The following is a 23,536-nucleotide window of genomic DNA, read 5'->3' as shown; positions in this document are numbered from 1 at the left end:
TCCCATTTAAAAACCCAAACCCCTTTTTCTCTTTCTCCTCTACTCTCTCTCTTATCTTATCTTTTTCTTTCCACTGGCAATGGCGACCACACTCCCCTCGACTCTCTCCTTCGTTTCCACCCCTTCCTTCTCTGCCTCCGTCTCCTCATCCCGCTCTCCTCCATCCATTTCCTTCCCCCTCCAACACCGCCGCCGACGCGTCTCCATCTTGGCCACTGCCACCGTCTCCCCCAAAGTAGAGGAGGTCGGCACCGCCATCTCAAATCTCACATTGGAAGAGGCGCGACACCTCGTCGACTATCTCTCTGAGAAGCTCGGCGTCTCTGCCGCTGCCTTAGCTGCTCCGGTAGCTGTTGCTGCTGCTCCAGGTGCTGCAGGTGGTGATGCAGCTGCAGCAGCTCCAGTTGAGCAGACTGAATTTGCTGTAATAATAGAAGATGTTCCAAGCAGTTCCAGAATTAACACCATTAAGGTAATTCACCTGTATATATGTTTATACTGAGACTGTTATTAAGCTAAATTGTGAATTATTGGTGAACTTAATTACTCGGGATTGAAATCCTGTTAACTGAACTGTTATTGGTCCGGTAAGATAGCAAGTGTTCTGGCAGTACTGGTATTGTTCAGCATTGGTATTGGATCTTTTTGCGTAACCTGCTTTACCAGAGTCAATGGATTAATAGGGTCTGGTTAACTCCATAAGTTCTTATACAGCAAATATCCTGACCAAGGACAGAATAAAAGTTGCACATTTAATTCTAAGCAGGGTCAATAATTAAGTTGCTCAAATTTGCACTCACCAAGGTTATCGGGTCTGTCAACTGGTCTCTTTCTTCATAGTTTAACTTCAAATAGATTTAATAAATGGGGATGCAATGACAGGTGGTAAGAGCACTGACGAATCTGGCTTTGAAAGAGGCAAAGGATTTGATCGAGGGATTGCCAAAGAAGTTCAAGGAGGGTGTGACCAAAGAAGAGGCTGAGGCTGCCAAGAAACAGCTTGAGGGGGCTGGTGCTAAAGTCACCATTGCCTGATTTCTTTTACTTCTCTTTTCTTTTTGGGTCATGTGATTTAGATAATTTGATGTTGCTTTTAGACACCATATTTGATTTTTCTTTGGTTGCTTTCAGATTTTGTGTATGTTGCACATTATGGAAGTATTTATCCACATTTATATGTAAAATTTTGTATGTTTACCTAAGATTTGTTCTCAGATGTTGGTACTAGGAATGTGTGGCCATCTGGAATTGAATGCATACCAGTTCAGTACCATTAACAGTTGATTTTTAATCTTTCCCGTTTTTTCTGACTTGGTTTGGCTGTCAGGTACCTAGTCAGGGAAAATAACTGAAAAAGGTCAAAAGATTATAGTTATTGTTTTGATTGAAAAGTGTACTGTACTAATGCAACTCGTTTTATACTTGATATATAATCATAATTATATATCATGGAACAAAAAAAAGGTCAAAAGATGTAGAGGGGAAGCTAGCATTTTTGAAAAAAAGAAAAGAAAAAATGGGCCCTCGAACATTCATGCCAGTTCGGTACCACTAAGACTTGATTTTCAATCTTTCCCCTTTTTTCTTTGACTTTGTTTGGCTGTTAGGTACCTAGTCAAGAAAAAGAACTGAAAAAGGTCAAAAGATCACAGTTTTGTTTTGATTGAATACTGCACTGTACTAATGCAACTCGTTTTATATTTGATATATAATCATAAATTATATATCATTGAACAAAAAACAGGTCAAAAGATGTACATTTTGTGTGGCCTCACAGTACCGCACAAAATAACAACAGTAATTTTGTGTGGTCACAGCATCACAGTACCGCACAAAACACCAACAGTAATTTTGTGTGGCCACAAACCCGCACAGATTTTCTCAAAATAGTTACTGCGGCGGCACAAATTTTTTGGAAAATATTTTTTTTTAATTGCAAATTTCAGAATCAGTTCATCAATGATTTGATATTTTCTTACATTATTCTATATACTTATGGATCATACCCTATTGAATACAAATTGATTGTCAAATGTCTTAATTTCATATTAGAATACTTAATCGTGACCATTATATATGATAATATACAATTTATAATTATATTACATATATGCACAACGTTGGATTATGATCTGACGGTTTATTCTTAAAATGAATATGTTGCGTAATGCATTTAGCTATTGTTAAAATACACCTTTGTGGCCATCAGTTTTAATTTTACTAAGACATAGTCATGGTTTATTCTTAAAATGAATATGTTGCGTAATGCATTTAGCTATTGTTAAAATACACTTTTGTTTTTTGTTTTTTTTTCGAGAAAAACCCGTAAGTATACTTTATTGAATGATAAATTGTTACACTACAGCTCTTGAGGACCATACAAGAACAATAACTTACTAAAGACTAAAGCAGAAATAAAAATCTCAACAGTAAGTAAAATTAATCTAAACAAATTGAACTTCCTAGTCTAAGAGAACACTCTAAAATGTGTATTCAAGAGGTGTCTCTCAATTCCAAGTTGCTCAATCAGAGTTCGAATTGAATTTACCAGTTTGTGTGGTTGTGTCAAGGCCTCTCTTCTTATATGATGCAATTGTGTGATTTGATTGACCTTCTCCAAGCTGTGATGCACTGAGATACCGTATCTCTAGCCTTCCATGAGAGCAGGTCCTCTACATTTTGATCCTGCACAGCTCGGTATTAACAAGTACACGTCAACACATCATGAAGCTATTTCCTTTTTTGGTGGATTACCCAGTGCCGACTGCCCAGAGGCTTGTGGACTTCTTTGCTAGAGAACAAATTAATCAGAGAGCAATCAGAATGCCATTGGGCTCCATATTTATTAGTACAGATTTTTTTTCGCTAACAGTACACGTGTACTGTTGTTGTAGATAATACCAGTAAACACGTCAACACATCATGAAGCTATTTCCTTTTTTGGTGGACTGCCCAGAGGCTTGTGGGCTTCTTTGTCAGAGAACAAATCAGAGAGCAATCATAATGCCATTGGGCTCCATATTTATTAGTACAGATTTTCTCACTAAATATGAAAATTAAGCTTAAATGCATAATGATATGTACTTTATACTTTTCTTTATTTGATTGGATTCTCAAAAATATTATCACTGATATATATAGAAAGGAGTATTAGTGTAATATGGGACTTGGCTACGGTGCTATGGGTAGCTAAGAGGCCTCCCGTGCTACGGCTCAATATTTGACTTTTCAAAATTCTAACGGTCGATCCGAACCGTTCATCTTGTTCTCCATCATAATATGTGCTTGGAGACCAAATTTTACATTTTTTGGAAATTTTTTACTATTTTTTTAGATTTATTGAAAATCGCTGTTTTTCAGACAAATCTGGACCATAAAAAACAGCGATATTCAATAAATCTAAAAAAATAGTAAACAATTTCCAAAAAATGTAAAATTTGGTCTCCAAGCACATATTAATATGGAGAATAAGATGAACGGTTCGGATCGACTGTTAGGATTTTGAAAAGTCGAATATTGAGCCGTAGCACGGGAGGCCTCTTAGCTACCCATAGCATATTAGCCAAATCCGTGTAATATGTATATGACCGGGCAGAATCTCTGTATTACAGTCTCCGAGCAATGCTAACAGATAATTATTATATTTGTCCGTTTTAATTCTTTTTCTATTTTACAAAAAAAATAGATATTTTACGGAAAAAAAATAGCACAACGTAAAACAACCTTCTACTTGTATTATCTACAGCTCGGTACTTGTTAATGCATTATGATTTTGATCGTTATTCGTTAATTTAACACAAGATTGTTATAATATGACAATGGCCAATGGGATAACATTGAAGGCAATATTACATTCATTTCTTAGAGTAGAACTAGGGTGTTCTTAAGTTCATCAAGTTCTCTGGTGAACTCAAGTCTAAAACCCGCCAAAACGGCTTTAAATGACAAATCCGAACTGTTGAAATCCGTCTACCTTACGAGTGATGCTTCTATATGTGAAAATTTTAAACATTCGAATTAATTTAGTATAAAGTCAAGCGGTAAAAAAATGAATTTATTAACCTTCTAATTTTGACTGATTGACTTTATACTAAATTAATTCGAATGTTTAAGATTTTCACACGTAGACGCATCACTCGTAAGATAGGCCGATTTCAACGGTTCAAATTCATAATTTATAGCCGATTTGATGAGTTTTAGACTTGAATTCACCAAGAAGATTAGTGAACTTAATAACACCATAGTTCTACTCCATTTCTCAAGTCTATCTTCAAGATATATACCTCCTACTGTTTTAGGATAAATTTAAAAAAAAATCTGAATCGACTTTTGTACAACGAATGTGAAAATCCAAAACGTGCGACAAATATATATTATAAGAGTCCGACTACTATAGACATATATCAGATCATATATTTATAAGTTATAAGTCTCGAAATTTTTATTATTATCCAATTTTTTTTTTTAAATTCTACGTGCTTTTGTGCACGATTTTGAAAATTGCCTAAGTCGGTCAAAATCTCTTCGGTTTTGGAGCTTCTTTCCGGTGAGTAAATAACCGGTTCCATAACCATTTGGACCAGTCAAAATCTCTCCCTGAAACCGGTTATATTCTCATCGATTTTTGTGTTTTTTTTTACAAAACAAAATTTTTTGTAATTAATTTATTTTTTGTATTGAAATGTTTAATATATTTCTTTAAATAGATGAAATACAATATAATTTGAATTATTAGAAAGACTGCGACAAATAATCCGGATTAACATTTTTCAGGCTGAATTTTTCACAGGTGTAAGAAAAATTATATATTTCTTTGTGTTATTGGAAAAAAAAATTAAAATGCTTGGATTATGAGTTATTGATCCCGGTTCAAAAGTTACTTCTAAGTAAATACAAAAAATATTGTCATCCTTCTAGTACATTTAATTTCTAAAAAGTTGTATCTATTTTAAAAAAAGTTTTTTAAAGATTGTTATTAAAAAAGAATTCTCAAAATAGATACGACTTTTAAACCGCGATTAATAACAAATTCAAAACATATTTTTTTTTTCAATAACACATAAAGAAATATATTAATTTTTCTTACAGGCGTGAAAAATTCGGCCTTAAAACTATTGATCCCGATTATTTGTCGCAGTCTTTCTAATAAATCAAATTATATTGTATTCCATCTATTTTCAAAGAAATATATTAAATATTTCTAATATTTCAATACAAAAAAATTATAAAATTTTATGTTTTGTAAAAAAAAGAATCGGTGAGAATATAACAGGTTTCAGGAGAGATTTTGACCGGTCCAAATAGTTATGGAACCGGTTATTTTCTCACCGGAAAGAAGTTCCAAAATCGGAGAGATTTTGACCGTTTGGTCATTTTTCAAAATCCTTCTCAAAAGTGGGTAGAATTTGATTTTTTTTTGGATATTAATAAAAATTCCAGGCCATATTTTTGTTTTCAAAGTTCAAATAGTCGATCTGAATCATTCAACACAATCTTCATATTAAAATGTGCCTCAGACCAAATTTTACATTTTTTTGGAAACAAATTTACTATTTTTTTAGAATTTTAGAAAATGAAGATTGATAAAAATAGACATTAATATACACATAGAAACCTTTATTTTTTACCGCTTAACTTGATACTAAATAAATTTGAAAATTTAAAACTTTTATATGTAAGCAATGCTCTAAAAAAAGAAATCAGTTTAAACAATTTGAATTTGTTATTTGAAATTTAAAAATAAATATATAACTTATTAAGTATATGCATGATATGCTTATATAAGTAGCATAGTCGGACTCATATTATAAATATGCATTTTATAATAATTAAGAATGGAGGGTGGAAAATAATTTCGGAAGTATCATAAAATGTGCAAATACAGTCAGTAATTGTGTTTATATTAAGATAAATAAACATGTATTATATAATTGATACGTATGTGTTATGTAATAATTACATGACTGTATATTTTAAGATGCATAACAGAATTACGAAGAAAATTTAGAGAATGAATTTACAAAGGATAGATATCGGACACGCATTGATATCCGCAAATATTTTGACACAAATCTGAAAAAATTGGTTTAAATATTTTTTCCCTATACTTGGTTTCAATAATTTTTTCCTATATGTTTATCTTTTTGGTCTCTTACTCTTATAAAAGAAGTTAAGTGGTTTTACCGCTAACAATATATTAATATAGAAAATTATTTACAAAAGATCCTATCACAAACACCTCCACAATGCTCTATACACAAATACACAAATGACACACCTTGGAGTAGTCTAACATATATGCTAGACTACTACGAAATGACTCTTATTCTAAGTAGCCAGTGTACACAGCCTAATATCTCTGACGGTATCCTCAATTATAAAGTGGCGTAGTCAAGTACTTCATTTTACTCTAGTTATTTTTTTCTTTTTAAAAAAGTTTGCAAATGCTTCAGGTCAATGACATAGTCAGAATTTGAATTAGAGGTAAACAAAAATCAGATTGGAGTTTTACCTTTATTGTTGATTTGCATTCTCTCAACAAATAAGATATATATATTTTTTTTTCTAAACGGATTTAGATTCGGATTCGAATCGTATTCATAACTCTCTTCTCACCTCTGCCTCTGCCTGAGCCACCTATCCAATTGTGCTTTGCACACAAATTAAATTCGGATTTTTTTTTTCAAAACAGGTTGCTACATAATTGGGCTGCAGAAGGAATTGAACTGCAAAAGGAATTGAACTGCAAAACATAGATAAACATATAAAAAGTTAGAAATAGACAAATCTAATTAATCTATTAGAGGTAATTAATTTTCAATTTTGAGAAGTTGCTACCTATCCTAAAAGAACTGCCTTCGGCTCTGCTCCATGTTTTTTCTAACGAAACAACCAATACACAAAGTCAGATATTACCACAAAAGAAGAATACGTAGAGACCAAATCCGCTACATGTTTCTGGAAATTTGGCAAAATATGCTACATCTCTGTATGAAAATGTAACTAGAGATTTTTTTTTAAAATAAATAGAAAAGCACTTAATCTAAAAATTCTGAACCATTTGTAAATAACAACTTTTCTATCCTTCTTTTTAAATCAGATCTAATACTGTCCATTTCCAGAAACAAGTTTCACGCCTAATGTCGGGTTAACTCGGGCAGTCGGGCAGCGTTTAGCTTCGTCAGCATCGGTTCTCCTTCAATTATTATATATATTTTTTATATAAGAACAGGATAAATAGTATTGAATTTCAAACAATGGGAGAGGGAGAGGTATCCAATCGACTAGAAAATAATAAAGAAATGGATGGTTGTCTCAGTCGGTGGAGACAAAGTAAAAGTTTGTGATGATAATAGCTTAACGGTAACAGGTCTAGCGACCGTCTACGTGTGACGCGCTGATCAATCGAGGTATCCAATTCAATTAATTTGGAGGAGAAGAAAATATAAAGAAAAATAGAAGAAAGCGATAAGCGCAAGTAACACGTTCTGCCTTTGTGTCTCTCCCGCTTCTCAGCTGCAATTTCTTTGAAATATCCCTCCTTTACTATGCTTCGTTTCTCACAAAAAAAAAAAAAAAAAAAAACTATGCTTCGTTTCCTTTGACCTTCTTGGAAGGGTCTGATTCTTTGTGTCAAATTCTGTGGCATTTTGTGTAGTGGTCGTGAACAATGGGGAACACTGATCCTTTATATAGATATCTACTTTAATGGAGTTATAGATAGCTTTCATTCTGATTGGAGTCGCTTTCCGCGCACGACTCTCCTGTTGCCACATTTAGGCTATTGCTGACTTGCTCTCCATTTTGTTAACTGGAACTCATATATACTAAATGTTTTATACAAGACTGGAATTCTAATTTTTAAATTAGAAAGACAATAACTACAATATATTAATATTTATGTATTTAAAAAGTTCTTTTCAAATTTTATGTATGAAATAATATATTAAAAATTATACTATAATTTTAACACAATAGCACTGATTTTTTTTTTTTTCATTTAATGTCACTATACTACTATACTAGAGCATAATATCAAAGTTCATTATTTGAAAGTAATTCAGTAAAATTCAAAAGTTGCGATTCAAATGTAATAGAGATATAATTCAGAAATTGTTCATTGTTTATAGTGTAAAATATATATCAAAACGTTGATATTTTTATCACAATAAATTAAAAGTTCATAAATATTATTATGTACAAAAGTAGATACAAGATAACAAAATATAATATTAAAAACTTCATAACATATACTAGGTGTATGAAATATGTATAAAAATTACACATTTTCAGCAATCATATATATGAGTAAGTCTTAGGTGCTATGGATATCATAAGACCTTCCGTGCTACAACTTCAAAAACTTATCGTATAAACTTCAAACTTCGATCTAAATAGTTCAATAAATTATTTATATAATGAACTTGTAGAATACCAATTTTTACTATTTTTAAATCTTTTTACTATTTTTATGATTTATGAAGGATAGCAAAAGGTGACTTAAAATATCAACAATTTTTCTTTTATTTTGAAGATATTTTTTTACCATTTTTAATAAATCATAAAAATAGTAAAAAAAAATTTCAAAAATAATAAAAATTAGCATTTTACAAATTCATTGCATAAACTAATTTACTGAGCTACTTAGATCAAAGTTTTAAATTTATACAATATATTTTTAAAACCGTAGCATGAGAAGTCTTAACTATCCATAGTAACTAAGCCTTACTCCATATATATTATCTCAGTACAGCTGATTATCGTACTTATTTAGTATTCTCCTCAAGTCCGCCCATTTACTTAATCAAGAATGGATTGTCCATTTTAAAATGAAATTGAGGTGATACAATCTAATCCGGATGATGTACATACATGCATACAGCCCAGATCTAATGCCATATAAGCTGTCAGTTCTCGAACTTCCCCCGCGTCCCCCTCCATTTCCTAGAACCCCACTTGCCTCCACCTATTTAAACCACCACACCTTCATTTTCCCTCAGAATTCAAATTCATTCCTCTTTCTAGTTCTCAGTACCTCCCGAGCTACAGCTACAACAAGTCAACAAACAATTTCACACGAAATATCTACAATGGCAGCGCAAACAGACAGACCGCTCGATCAATTCGAGGATTTCTTCCCGATCATGGCGGATAACCTCGGTGAAGAAGGTCTGATGCAAGAACTGTGTAACGGGTTTCAGCTTTTGATGGATCCGACCCGTGGCGTAATCACTTTTGAGAGCCTGAAAAGAAATGCGGCGTTGATGGGGCTTGATGGATTAGGCGATGATGAGTTGAGGATGATGCTGAGAGAAGGCGATTTGGATGGAGACGGTGCACTGAGCCAGATGGAGTTCTGTGTTTTGATGGTGAGGCTGAGCCCGGAGCTCATGGATGGACCGAGAAGGTGGCTCGACGATGTGTTTCAACAAGCATTCGGGTTCGAACTCGGGTTTCATCAGTGATTGCTGTTCTTTTCTTTTTTGGTGTTGATAGGATGAGGTTTAATGGAATTTGTTAATTTTGCAAAAAGAAAAAAAAAATGAATGGGAAGAGTTCTAATTTGTTAATTTGTTTGGTAATTGTGGCCTGCTTGTTTGGTTGCTAATTTAGTTCTAAGTTCTAACCATACGTACGCGAGTTGTTTAGCTGATGGCTTATTGATGTTTAATAAATAAGAAGTGCCGAGGAAGTTTCTGGAAGTTACTTTAGAATTTGCTTCTTAAAGATTTCAATAGGAGCCTTCCGGGCTCTGACTGGGTAAAGGTTTTAACAGAGCTGTTTTACCTTCATGCAGCGCATGGACTATACAACTAAAACAGCGTTGCATATGGTTTATGGTTTATGGGCTGCATGAAGCCCAATTTTATTATGTTGTTATGTTGAATTACGACACGTTAAATAGTATTATTTTTAATTGAAATATTTTTTTATAGAAATTAATCTATTTAACAAATTAACATTAACATGTTGTTAGATATCTTTTCTCGGAACAAAATCTGAAAAAAAAACCTTTAATTTCAATTTGAAGGTGTATACTTTACACACAAAAAAAAAAGGAATCTCCAACTGTGGCGGAAGATGATTGCGTCAGCATCGTGTCCATTAGAAATAACACATTTTAAGTGTGTATTAAAGTAGCGGGCTCTGAAGTATTTATTGGTTTTATTATGGTAGAAAATTAAGCTTGCCTTTTCCAATCAAGAATATTGTACATAGTTCAACAAAGTCTTCCTTGAACATTAAAAAATAGGGTTAATTTCTCATGTACCCTCAAAGAGTTATTCAATTTCTTATTTATCCTTCTACTCTTTATTTTATTTAATATGCCCTTCAACTTCTTCTTTTATTTCTTATTTGTCCATTACACAATAATTCTGAATTTAATCATAATTAAACCTCTGAATATAATAATAAAAGACAGAAACACCCTTTTTTGAATTTATGTTAAGAATTTGATTGGTAACAGCAGCTCTCACATGGGTGTCCTCGGATGAAACTACCAAACTCGACTCTAATATTTCTATCATTCTTGGCTCCAGTACTCCCTTTGGCCTTTGATTGGCTGCTAGTTTCAGATCTTATTTGTTTTGAGTGCGAGTGAGAGTCTCCATTTATAAGCTATGTAGTATTTGATGAAATGCCTAACTATAAGAAAAAACCAAATCCATATCCTTTCCAATCTGGTACTGGTACTATGTATCTCGGTCAACTCAAATGCTCCAACTATAATTAAGCTGTGTAGTTTCCCAATCTAGTAATTATATCTCTAAAGGTTCTTGTTTACTGCTCGGTTCGTCGAATTTAGGAATAAACAGTAATGGTTATGTTAGCTGGATCAATTTTGGGAAATTAAAGAGACCGATAGAAAAATGCAAAGGGAGAAGCTTATTTAATTTTTATGTCGTACTCGAACTATTATATTAACCAAAATATAAAACCATTTCATTAAGATAATTTGAAGTGAAACTACAAAATTTCTCAAGGAAATCTATAAATCTGCTATTGCTTGCAAGCACAAATAGAAATGCATATTAGAGTACCAACAAAATACTCAGGACATTAATTACCATCTTGTTTTGTTGTTAATCCATGGAAAAAGAGAAGCAACAAATTGATTTCCGTAAACCTAGCAGAAGAGGCTCTTCTAGGCATTTCATCAAACACAAAACAGTCCATAATAGGGACACCCACACGAACTCAAAACAAATCAATATGAGCTTAACCCAAAAATAAAAATAAAAAATAAGAATCAAGCTTCGTGGTTCCATCTGAGGACACCTTGAGTAAGACTGCTGCTGTCAATTATAGATCGATCAAATTCTTAACAAGAATTTATAAAGGGGTGTTGTTGTCTTTTATTATTTTATTTAGAGATTTAATTGTAGTTAAATTCAGAATTATTATGTAATGGGTAAATAAGAAATAAAAGAAAAAGTTAAAGGGCATATTAAATATAATGAAGAGTAGAGGGGTAAATAAGAAATTGAAGAACTCTTTGAGGGTACATGAGAAATTAACCCCAAAAAAATAAAAAGAAATGATGGGAAAACATAATATTAGTGATTTAAAATGTTTCTTAATCACTACAACAGTACGATATTATTTAAATTAGTATTCCATATATTATATTAATCTATTAGTAAAAATTGAGAATTATGTCTAGTACAATTAGTTTCTAAAAGTTCGAAATTTAATTGATGCTACTAATTAAGGATGATTTGAGACCTATAAGCCTTTAACCGAATAAAAAAAATGAACGATGTTAGTAACTAAGTAAAGAAGTATAAAAGGCCAGCTGTAAAAAAATTATAGTTCAAAAATTAAAATTTAATAATCGATCCGAATTGTTATGTAATCGTACTTTGTTTCAGTAAAATAAAATTGAACCTCGACCTTTTTAACCTAAAAAAAATGATCTCCATATGAAAATGGAGACAAAATTTTATACTTCTTAAAATTCATCTACTATTTTTTTAACGAGTTAAAAATCACTCGATCTAAAAATTTGATCTCTTAATACATTTTTCTATAGAAATCATGCTAAACAGTTAAAATTGACTATTTAAAATTTGAAAATAAAAGTATAAATTTCTAGTGCGACTCAACCCGCACTTTACAAAGTACCATAGCCTCACTCATATAATAATATAGTACCGCTTTTTCTTGCAAAAAAAAAAAATTGTTCTCAATCTCAAATAATTAATATAATACCACTTTATTTGGTGTATGCAAACTTTTCATGCTTCCTAAACATTTCGTCAAGTTCATAATTTCATATAGCTTGACTATATTACAAAATAGTGAGTGCATTTGTGATGTAAATGTGATATAGCAGCGAGGGATTAATTTGTAAATATGTAGGATGTATTAATCAATAATGAAATGGATGGATATACCACTTATTTCAAAAATAAAAAATAAAATACACCAACTAGTAGCACTTAATTTTGACTAATATTGTAAATCAGCTTTGATCTGGCAACAAATTAGTTATTTGGAGTGTATGTTATTTCTTCTTCATCCAGCAGTACAGTACCAAACCAGTCAATTTAATATTTTTTTTTGTGAGTTGTAAACAGGGTGTACTGTACAATTTACACCTTAACTTCATTTGGATTGATCTGTAATTAATTTGAGCAAGCTGGCTGCTGATGCGCACGTGCTTGGTATCCTCGTGGAATATTTAGAGGCCTTCAATAAATGAAATCCCTGAAGAAGGCGGTCCTCTATATATATACATATAATATTTTAATTTAAATAATTTTGTGAAGAAAAAGTTTTCTTGTTTAGTGTGTATGCTAAAATATAAGACATTTGATATATTTATTAAGTTATGTCGTAACTCTTTACTACGATTTGTACATGATACGCACATGGGAATCAAATTTGCAGCTCACATACATTGTTTTAACTTTTGTCAAATAAACGTTTTACTTTCATCAAATCACCACTCAAAAAAATAAAAGAGCAAACCGGAACACCACACTCAAAGAATCCGTATCTTATGGGACTTGAGGTGCAATTTATATAGACGATCCAGATTAATTTTCTGTTGAAATAAATTCAATGTCTTAAGAAAATATAAGAGTCTGTTTCAAGATACGTGCCAAGTTAAAAAAAACGGTTCAGATTTTATAATTGAACCTTAGGTATATAGGATCTGAATTCCACACTCAATAGCGCGCTATAGCGGCGCCGCATCGTTTTCAGACCTCTGTCTATGCATAAGCACCCTAGACTGACCTCTGGTATGGTACCAAGTCTAAACTCAGCAGCCAAGCACTAAGCAAAGACCACTGGTATAGTGCAATGCACTAAAAACATCAAATTTGACCTCTGTTGGTAAACCAGCAAGTCTGGACTGATACAGGAACCAAACTGTAAAAGTGATTACACTAGCATGTAAAGCATTCAAAAATACACAGAATTGACACAAATTTCAAATTATTTGAATTTTGCTACAGTTAGTTATGAATTTTCAAAGTGCAGCTTTCGAAAAAACTTTAAACATCTATAACTTTGGCTAGGAAAGACGAATCTGAGCCGTCTGTGGACCTGGCGGTCAGGACATTTAAAAAAAAAAAATCAATGCGAGGTTATTTTTAAAATTAAATTTTTTTTGGATATTAAAAAAATGGCCGTTTTATAAGCAATGTAATCGTTAATGCATTATTACGATTGCTACTTGCAACCATACTTGCATGCAAACAAAACGGGTACAACTATTTGCACTAAAATCTCAAAATCTTGCTCTCAATGCCAACCAAAATCAATACTAACTAACAGGTTTATACTCTCCATTTTTTTCAACAAAAATATAATTAAAACTTTCGCGCCTGAAAATTTTAAGCTATATGTCACTGGGAAAAGATTTAATTTGGTTGGAGCTTGTACATTGTGATGTCAAAGACACCAAAAATTAAAATTAGCAACCTGATCTGTCTGTATAGCTGTTTTGTCTCCTAATCTGTATGTCAAGTTGTTAACTTCTAATCGTTAATCTTTAATTAATTTAATTTATTAAACTATTAGTTATAGCCAGTTGTTGCCTGTGAGATTCTTGTCAATCTGTTCCCTTGTTGTTCAGCCAGTGGTATCAACAGCAGTTAGTGTCTATTTAAATTTCAATTTTTGTCTGATGTAACAGCAACAAACAAGATAATCATGCAAGTTCATGTTTTTAACTGGATCTGATCTCCATAATTTTCTTTGCTTGATTCTTGATGTCACAACTGATTGTTCTGTTCTTTTAAGCTTTCTTTTTTAAATCTCTGTTCAGCTCATCAGTTATCACAACACAATAATATGCGCTATAATCAATGCACAATTATATAAAAATAACCCTTGGATAAAGATATTGACCCCGCTCTTTTTACTTCATGCAGCGCACAAATCATATGTTTTTTTTAATTGACTCTGTTGGTCATGAAGACAAATTACAGCGCTGTCAACATCTTTACCGGTGGCGCTGTCTACAAATTTCAATCTCTTTTATGCCAGGCAATTTATGGACAGAATAATTATGCGCGCATAGTTTGCCACTGTATTAAAATCAGTTATTGTGGACTATTTTGCCTTCTATCAAATTAATGTTTCAAATTTTTAATCTCAAAAATCAGCGGCTATAATGGTATAGAATACCATAAGAAAATTTACTAGAGGAACCCCATAGCAAGACTATTTTTTTTAGCTTTGGTTACCTTATAAAAATTTTCATTCTCCATAAAAAAATTTGTTGCAATTAGACCATTATTATTCTCAAATCATTTTGATGGACATCCAAATTATATTTTTATTTTATCACATTTAGCAGAGTCCTTATCATACATAATGGACAAAAGCATAACAATGCTGTTTTTTTTTTAAGACAGTTTCTTTGCAGGGGCTGTCAAAAATGCTGAATGGCTAAATGGGTAAACATAATATATGAAATATGAATGTTTGGAAGAATATAATTGCAAATAATAAACAGAAAACAGTACAGTATCAAATCTTACATTAGTTTTAAATCTAGAAACAACATATAACACAGAGATTTCCAACAATTTTACAATATAACCTTATCGACCTTCAATCTCTGAAAGTGCCTCCTCACTTGTGCTGTAGAACTGGTACTCACGCAATGTCAATTCATCCATAATCTTTTGGCATATCACAGGTTTCTTTGGCTCAGTTAAATTTATGGCTTCATTTGACAACATTAGAACAACTGCCGACATGGTTGGTCTATCATCTGCGCACTCTTGTACACACAAAAGACCGACATGAACACACCTCGCTAGTTCGGATTGAACACTTGAGATGTCTATTATTGTTTCATCTGCTAGATGTATGGCCTTCCCTTCTGCCCAAAACTTCCATGCCTATGAAATATAAGATGAACTCAATCAAATAATACATGTTTGTTTTCCCTGTTTTACTGGATGGCCCCTACGAGAGGTAACTTGTGGTGAATCCAATAATATAAACATACTATAGTTCTAAATATGTACTGTAAACATATATCATTTTAAAACAGGGTCCAAAATGGGAAATTGTGAACTCAAAGGATTCAGTTGGAAAATGAATAATACATGTGGACCATATGTGTAGTTTAATCAAATGATTATATTAGAAACAGGGACCAAAATGGGAAATTGTGAACTCAAAGAATTCAGTTGGAAAATGAATAATACATGTGGACCACATGTGTAGTTTAATCAAATGATCAAGTGAACGAGAACTTGTAACAACATTCTGGTGCGCCAAAAAAAAAAAAATGGTCTATCCATTGTATAACAGTCCCTAAGAGGCCAAGAGGCTAAGAGGCATGCCCATATATAATCAGTGGTAATTCATTTTATTCAGAAAGCTTGATTTTAAGAAAACACTTACGTATGCTAGAAGGTTTTGACTTCCATTATTCCTTTTTCCAGATATTATCTCTAGTAGTAAAACTCCAAAACTGAAGATGTCTGATTTTACTGAAATTTTGCCTTCCATTGCATACTCTGGAGACATGTACCCACTACATCAAAATAAAAAAAGTTAATAAAACCATTATTAGGAAAAGAAAAAATTACTAATCATAACACCTAACAACAAATAATAAGAAAAAATAATTAGCTTGTAGCAGAGGAAGAACATTTAACAAGGTATATGTACCGCGTGCCTACAACTGTTTCAGTAGCTATTTCTGTCTGCTCGTCTGAACAATCGTGCAGTGCCAAAGTCTGATATTTTAGGTGTCATTTCTCCATTTAAAAGAATATTTGCTGCTTTCAGATCTCTATGAATTATATTAAATCTGGAATCCTGGTGAAGATAGAGAAGCCCTCTTGCAATTCCGATAATTATCTCCATCCTTGATCTCCAATTTAACAACATGCGTCTCTCTTTATCTGTTTCCAGGCAGATTTGAGTAATCATGCATTGAATGTAGAAGGAGAATTTCCTTAATTCCTGATTAAATTTAATGAAGGAAATTCTAGTAGAAATTTGGTGGTATGTTTATATATATATATAGAGGTTGGCTATTCTACTTCTATAAGCATATGAGAACATATATTTATAAGTTATTTTTGTGTTTTCAATATCCAAATGATTGATCTGAAGCGCTCAATATGTTCTCCATATTAATGTGTTTGGAAATCAGATTTTACATTTTTGGAATTTGTTTACTATTTTTTCGGAATTTTTCAAACAGTCATAAAAAATATGAAAAACCCTGTTTTGAAAAATTCTGAAAAAAAAGTAAAAAAATTCCAAAAAATATAAAATTTGGTCACCCAGCACATTATAGTATGGAAAACATGTTGAGTGTTTCAGATCAACCATTTAGACATTAAAAATGCAAAAATGACTTATAAGCATATGCTCTCATATGCTTATGGAAGTAGAGTATATTACTGGACGTGAATTGATTTGACAGTATATTACTGGAGATGCCTCATAATGCGGATATTATAAATTATAATAATATTATAGTTCCTTCTGTGCTGCAAATTACTTTTGACATGTCTAATAATGAAGTACAATTTTTCATAGACCTCATCTGTTAATCACATAGTTACGAAATATTTGATGTCTCTACAGTTCAATGAAGTAAGAATCGTGACGAACAATAGTACATACCAAATATGAAGAAATCTAAGCTCTTATTGGTCATGTACTCGTAAATGAGCATTCTCTCAGAGCCATGAATGCAACAACCCAGCAGTCTGACAAGGTTACGGTGTTGTAGCTTTGCAATGAGCAGGACCTCATTCATGAATTCCTTTAGACCTTGTGATGAATTTTTTGAGAGCCTCTTCACTGCTATCTCTTCACCACTTGGTAGCTGACCCTACACATCCATAAAGTACTTGTAAGTACAGAAGAAAATTTTGAATTTGTAGATCGAATTGAGCGGCTTGGATCGGCTGTTTGAATATGAAAAAAATCGAGATTTAAAGCCATAACACTGATAATTGATGCTAATACATATGCATGTATTATACCTTATAAACAACACCAAACCCTCCTTGGCCTAATACATTTGAAGGAGAGAAGTTGCCGGTGCATGCTGCCACCGTTGCCAGGTCATATATTGGAAGCTCTGTGTCCTTCAGCGAGCCACTCTGGTCTATATGACTAAAGGTTTCGGTATTTAGAAACTGCGGTATTTCATTGAACAATAGTCTGTCTACATATACAAACTGCATCTTACACTTTAGTCCCTACAAATATTATATTCACACTTTTACCTAACTACCCTTATATTCACAATACAATATTCAACACTCCCCCTCAAGATGATGCATAGATATTGATCATGCTCATCTTGCCTATTACATTGGAGAAGTCCGTGACACTCAACCCTTTTGTGAAAATATCAGCGATTTGCTCCTTTGTCCGAATGAAAGGCATACATATAATGCTCTCGTCAAGTTTATCTTTGATAAAGTGTCGATCAATCTCCACATGTTTAGTTCTATCATGTTGTACTGGGTTGTTTGCTATGTTTATAGCCGCCTTGTTGTCACAATACAACATTATGGGTTTGTTCTCCAATAATCCCAATTCCGATAGCAATCTTCGTAACCACAACCCTTCACTCACACCTTGGGCCATGGCTCTATACTCAGCCTCTGCAGTGGACCTTGCAACTACATTCTGCTTCTTGCTTCGCCAGGAAACTAGATTACCCCCAACAAATGAACAGTAGCCTGAAGTTGACTTTCTATCGTCAAGACACCCTGCCCAATCGGCATCTGTATATACTTCAATTCTAGTGTGCCCATTCTTACTGAATAGCACACCTTTTCCTGGGCAGCTCTTGAGATACCTCAGGATCTGATACACGGCCTCATGATGTGGAACTCTAGGGTCGTGCATATATCTGCTCACTACGCTCACAGCGTATGCAATATCAGGTCGAGTATGTGCCAAATAGATTAGTCTGCCTACTAGGCGCTGATACTGTCCTCTATCTACTTGATCACCTATTCCTCCCTTCAGCTTATTATTAGGGTCTATGGGTGTATTGACAGGTCGACACCCAAGCATCCCTGTGTCTCTCAGCAGATCTAGAACATACTTTTGCTGTGAGAGAACTACCCCTTTTGTTGAACGAGCAACCTCAATGCCTAGAAAGTAGCGCAATTCACCCAGGTCTTTCATCTCAAACTCTGTGGCTAAGCTGGCCTTAAGCCTCTTCATCTCAACAGGATCATCACCTGTTAACACTATATCATCCACATACACAACCAGAATACAAATCTTCCCTCCTTTTCTTTGGATGAACATAGTGTGATCGGCACTACTTTGCTGATAGCCTAGTTTTTTCATTGCCATAGAAAACCTGTCAAACCAGGCTCGGGGTGACTGTTTCAACCCGTACAGGGAGCGCTTCAAACGACACACTTTACCCTTCAGTTGTTCATTTCCAAACCCAGGTGGGATCTCCATGTATACCTCTTCCTTTAGGTTACCATGAAGAAAGGCATTTTTAACATCCAGCTGGCACAAATCCCACCCAAAGTTTACCGCACACGAGATGAGGGTTCTAACAGTATTCATTTTAGCCACCGGAGCAAAGGTCTCCTCATAATCCACACCATATGTCTGTGTGTAGCCCTTCGCCACCAATCTGGCCTTGAATCTGTCCACCTTTCCCTCTGGAGTATATTTTGTCGAGTATACCCACTTGCATCCTACAGTGTTCTTGTTGGACGGTCTAGGGACCATATCCCAGGTGTCATTCTTGACTAATGCTCTCATCTCCTCGAACATTGCCTTCTTCCACTTTGGGTCCTGCATTGCTTTCCTCCAATCACATGGAACAGAGTTAGAGTGTAAGGAGGTTACAAATGCTTTGTAAGTCGGGGAAAGTGTCTCAAATGAGACATAGTGAGAGATAGGATGTGATGTTGAGGCATCTTCCCCTTTCTTTAGGACAGTTGACCGAGCTCCTTTGCGCAATGCAATAGGAAGATCGAGATCAGAGAAAAGAGGAGTACCTGAGGGTAACTCTGAGTTACCTGAAGGTTGTGGTGTGGGCGAGCCGTCGACAGGAGCAAGTAATTGGTATTGACCTTGGACAGGAGGTTGCTCAACGTTCTCATGACGAGGTTTTCGAGTGTAAACCTTGTTGATCTGCCTATTAGGAGGTGGTAGGCTTTGGTTCATGCTTGAGTCCAGATCTGTCTCTGTTGGACTCAGGCCGATCGTAGTATCATCGGCTATACTGTTGTCAGATTCCCTGTCAGATTCCTTACTCTCCCCCTCTCGACCAACTCGGTCTGAGGAATGGGTGACGACCACCTCAAGAAGATCATGAAATGGGACTGAAGATGTATTGGATTGTGCATCGGAGAGAGTAAAATAGGGTTCTGTTTCTCGGAATGTCACATCCATGCTTTCCAGCATCCTCCTTTTCACAGGGTCATAACATTTATACCCTTTTTTTCCACTGGAATACCCAACAAACACACATTTATGAGCCTTCACATCCAGTTTACTAATGCCTGGAGTTGTGTTATGAACAAAACACACACAACCAAACTTTTTGGGAGGTACCTTAAATGAGGTGGTCCCTGTGAGCATTTCAAGTGGTGTACTGAAGTCCACCGCTCTCAAAGGCATTCTGTTGATCAAATATGTAGCAGTCTGCGCTGCTTCTCCCCAAAGGTACCTCGGAACATTCATGGCAAAGAGAAGGCACCTTGTCACTTCCAAGATGTGCCTGTTCTTCCTTTCTGCAACACCATTTTGTTCAGGTGTATTCACACATGTAGTTTGATGTATAATACCATTATCTCGCAAGAAGTTTTGCATTGCCCTGTTGGTGTATTCTGTGCCATTATCTGAGCGTAACACCTTTACTTTCTTCTCAAATTGGGTTTCCACCATCTTGTGAAAAGTCTTGAAACACTCCAAAACTCCCTCTTTACTCTTCAACAGGTACAGCCAAGTCATTCGGCTATAACAATCAATAAAGGTGACAAACCACCTTGAACCAGATAAAGCAGTAATTCTCGAGGGCCCCCAAACATCAGAATGAACAATATCAAAGCAAGAAAAACTTCTATTACCAAAAGAGGGATACATTGTTCTTGTGTGCTTAGCAAACTCACACGCATCACATACTAGTTTAGTCTTGCAACACTTAGAGTACAATTTGGGATACAACCTGCCAAGCACAGTAAAAGATATATGCCCTAAACGGCTATGTACCAAAACCATCTCCAATTCTGGAGTCTCTGCCAAACAGGCTCGTGGATCCAAAACCTCCCCTCCTTGCTTGAGTCGGTACAAGCCTTCACTCCTCTTGCCAATACCAATCACTCTTCCTGTCTTCAGCTCCTGCAACACAACATGGGTAGGAGACAGAGAAACAACACAGTTAAGATCATCCACCAGTTGACTAACTGATAGGAGGTTATTGGTGAAGTTAGGAACATGAAAGACCGACGATAGCTGGAGGTCTGGAGTACATGTTACATCCCCAACTCCTGCAATCGTACAAAGTGAGCCATCGGCTGTTTGTACCTTTTCTCTCCCAGACATAGGCTTATAGGTTTTGAACATTGTAGGGTCAGGGGTCATATGCTTAGATGCCCCAGAGTCTACGATCCAAGATCGATCAGAACTAGACTCGGCTATTAGGGCTTTTATAACATTGCCAACAGGTTTAACTACAGTGGTGAGAAGAGAGGAGAGAGTGTAACCGTCAGCCCCAGATGGAGCAGCAGTAGATGAGGCACTGCTAGCGGGGGTAGTGGACAAGAACCGAGCTGCAAGCTGAGTCACCAGTTGAGTCATCATATCATCAGTGCCTGATCCTGGTGTACTAGTGCTGTCAGCCATATGCGCCTTTTGGTATCCTCCACCACGTCCTGGTCCACGACTTCTACCTTGTCCTCTGCCACGGCCATCATCACGACCTCGACCTCTAGCTGGTCTTCCGTGTAAATCCCAGCAAGTCTCTCGAGTGTGATTCTTCCTGTGACAGTAATCACAGACTTTGTCACCCTGGGAGGATACTGTGTGTGGCAGGCTGAACATAGCCGAACCCTCATGCACTGGCAAAGATACCATTGCCTTCCTCCTGCTTTCCTCTTGAACTGCTACTGCAAAGGCATCACGAAGAGCAGGTAGAGGATTCCTCTGCCAGAGACTCTGTCGGATCTGCTCGAACTCAGTGTTGAGGCCAGCAAGGAAGCGAAAGGTCCTTCTTTTCTCCAACCAGTTTGTAAAGGCTAGTGCATCTGCTGAACATGTCATCGCCAAAGGATCAAAGAAATCCATTTGCTCCCACATATTATTCAATTCTGAGAAATATTCGGTCACACCCATTTCTCCCTGTACCAGACTGTCTGACTTAGACTGGAGGTGATAGATCTGCCCATGGTTACCCTTTTGAGAGTACATCTCGGCCGCCCGATCCCACACTTGTCGAGCGGTGTTTAACATCATAAACTGATTTTGCAGTCTAATCTCCATCGAGTTGACCAGCCACGACATAACCTGCCCATCGTCTGCCTCCCACTTCTGAAACTCAGGTTTTTCCTCTATTTTCTCCTCTCCCACAGCTACGGGTTTCTTTGCTGTACCGGTAACATACCCGATTAGTCTCTGACCCTTCAAGTGCATAAGCATTTGCCTTGACCACAACAGATAGTTCTCAGCCCCATTTAATCTCACTGAGATGACTTGAGACGACTTAGAGAAGCTTCTGTCTTCTGCCATTTTTTTTTTTTTTTTTTTTTTTTTTTTTTTAACAGCAACGACTATTACTTAAATTAGGCGAATCCAGACAAAGAGAGAGAGCAAGGTTCGATAAAAAAAGGTGAGAAGAGAGAAATACGGAGACACACGGGTTTTAGGGCTTCGAAACAGCACTCAGCGAAAGCTATTCTTCATTCAAAAATGGCGAAGCGCTTGATCCCAGCTTTGAATCGCGTGATCTGGCGGAGGCGTCTCTGGCGCGTGACCTGGTGGCGGCGACGCGAGATCTGGCGGCAGCGTGCTCGACGCACTGGCGACGGTGCTGCAACTACACTCTAGCGACTACGCTGGATGAGGCGCCGGACTTGCTCTGGGCGAACGCACACAGAGGCGGACGGCAGCGGCGAGCTCAGGCGACACTATCCCGCTCTGATACCATAAAGGTTTCGGTATTTAGAAACTGCGGTATTTCATTGAACAATAGTCTGTCTACATATACAAACTGCATCTTACACTTTAGTCCCTACAAATATTATATTCACACTTTTACCTAACTACCCTTATATTCACAATACAATATTCAACAATGACAAATCACATATTACAGTAATTAGAACTTGGAATAATTGTATTATGTGTAAATCAAATATTTCACTAGGAATACCAAGCTAGTTCAACAGCAAATGGTTACTTACGCCTGGTTTCATTTTTCTCCTTCGAATTTTGTTTTCTAAAATGCAGACTACAGAGTTTTTTTTTTTTTTTGAGGTCAGCGAGCATTAGCTTGCTAACAATTGTATTAAGAAAAATAGAAAGAGTTGTTTATGTACAAGTTTTCCTAATCTAATCTACCCAAATCCCGGGAAATGCAGACTACAGAGTTATCAACTGGGAATATTGTCAGTAAGATTTATGTAAAACGCATAGCAAAATGGTGTTACTGCAGTACCTAAATAGTCCTGTCCCAATTTCTTTCTCCAAACTATGATGCCTGCTATAGAGGTTACCAGTAACAATACAATAGTAGATGCTAATATGATGCCTATACGCACAGCTTGCCTTTTTTTCCTGCCAGTTTCAGCTGCATGATCAGAAAAATAAAATGAATATATACAACAATTAACACAGTATAAAAATAATTAAAGTGATCATTAATATGAGCAACCATATGTAGTGTTATACGTTAGCCTGATTACTTTTCCTTTACAAAATAATACAAAAAGGGAAAGCTGGAGGTTGATATCCTGATGCAGTCTTGATGTGGATAATCACGCAAAGGAGTTCATGACATTTTTATATGCACAACACACATTTCATAGTGCCCCTTCATATTTGAAACAGGAAA

The 23,536-nt window shown here is 35.2% G+C and overlaps 2 protein-coding genes and 1 pseudogene across 3 annotated transcripts in view; 2 read left to right on the top strand and 1 right to left on the bottom strand.

Annotated features, from left to right (window-relative positions):
- On the top strand, positions 1 to 1,202 carry LOC144562050 (large ribosomal subunit protein bL12c-like). Its single transcript, XM_078311181.1, has 2 exons — positions 1 to 472; positions 883 to 1,202. Exons 1-2 carry the CDS (start codon positions 80 to 82, stop codon positions 1,033 to 1,035), a joined length of 546 nt encoding a protein of 181 aa, XP_078167307.1. The 5' UTR covers positions 1 to 79; the 3' UTR covers positions 1,036 to 1,202.
- A 7,799-nt stretch (positions 1,203 to 9,001) lies between these two features.
- Positions 9,002 to 9,705, top strand: LOC144562188 (calcium-binding protein KRP1-like). Its single transcript, XM_078311360.1, has one exon. The coding sequence runs from the start codon at positions 9,090 to 9,092 to the stop codon at positions 9,462 to 9,464; it is 375 nt and encodes a 124-aa protein (XP_078167486.1). The 5' UTR covers positions 9,002 to 9,089; the 3' UTR covers positions 9,465 to 9,705.
- Positions 9,706 to 14,983: 5,278 nt separating this feature from the next.
- Positions 14,984 to 23,536, bottom strand: part of LOC144561518 (receptor-like serine/threonine-protein kinase SD1-8) — a 50,347-nt pseudogene continuing 41,794 nt past the window's right edge. Inside the window, exons 2-7 of the transcript XR_013513876.1 lie at positions 23,141 to 23,272; positions 17,481 to 17,605; positions 17,116 to 17,326; positions 16,147 to 16,382; positions 15,877 to 16,009; positions 14,984 to 15,365 (exon numbers count right to left, since the gene is read on the bottom strand). The product of XR_013513876.1 is annotated as a receptor-like serine/threonine-protein kinase SD1-8 (transcript). The remainder of the gene's footprint in view (positions 15,366 to 15,876; positions 16,010 to 16,146; positions 16,383 to 17,115; positions 17,327 to 17,480; positions 17,606 to 23,140; positions 23,273 to 23,536) is intronic.

This window comes from Carex rostrata, chromosome 11, assembly GCF_964058835.1.
Source record: "Carex rostrata chromosome 11, lpCarRost1.2, whole genome shotgun sequence".
NCBI lineage: Eukaryota > Viridiplantae > Streptophyta > Magnoliopsida > Poales > Cyperaceae > Carex > Carex rostrata.
The sequence above is the reverse complement of the archived record's forward strand: the minus strand, read 5'-3'. Positions and strand labels throughout refer to the sequence as shown.

Excerpts from the sequence above, each read along its gene's own strand:
- LOC144562050 (XM_078311181.1), top strand. The coding sequence starts at position 80 with ATGGCGACCACACTCCCCTCGACTCTCTCCTTCGTTTCCACCCCTTCC. Across the intron at positions 473-882 it reads CCAGAATTAACACCATTAAG|GTGGTAAGAGCACTGACGAA; the intron begins GTAATTCACCTG and ends ATGCAATGACAG.
- LOC144562188 (XM_078311360.1), top strand. The coding sequence starts at position 9,090 with ATGGCAGCGCAAACAGACAGACCGCTCGATCAATTCGAGGATTTCTTC.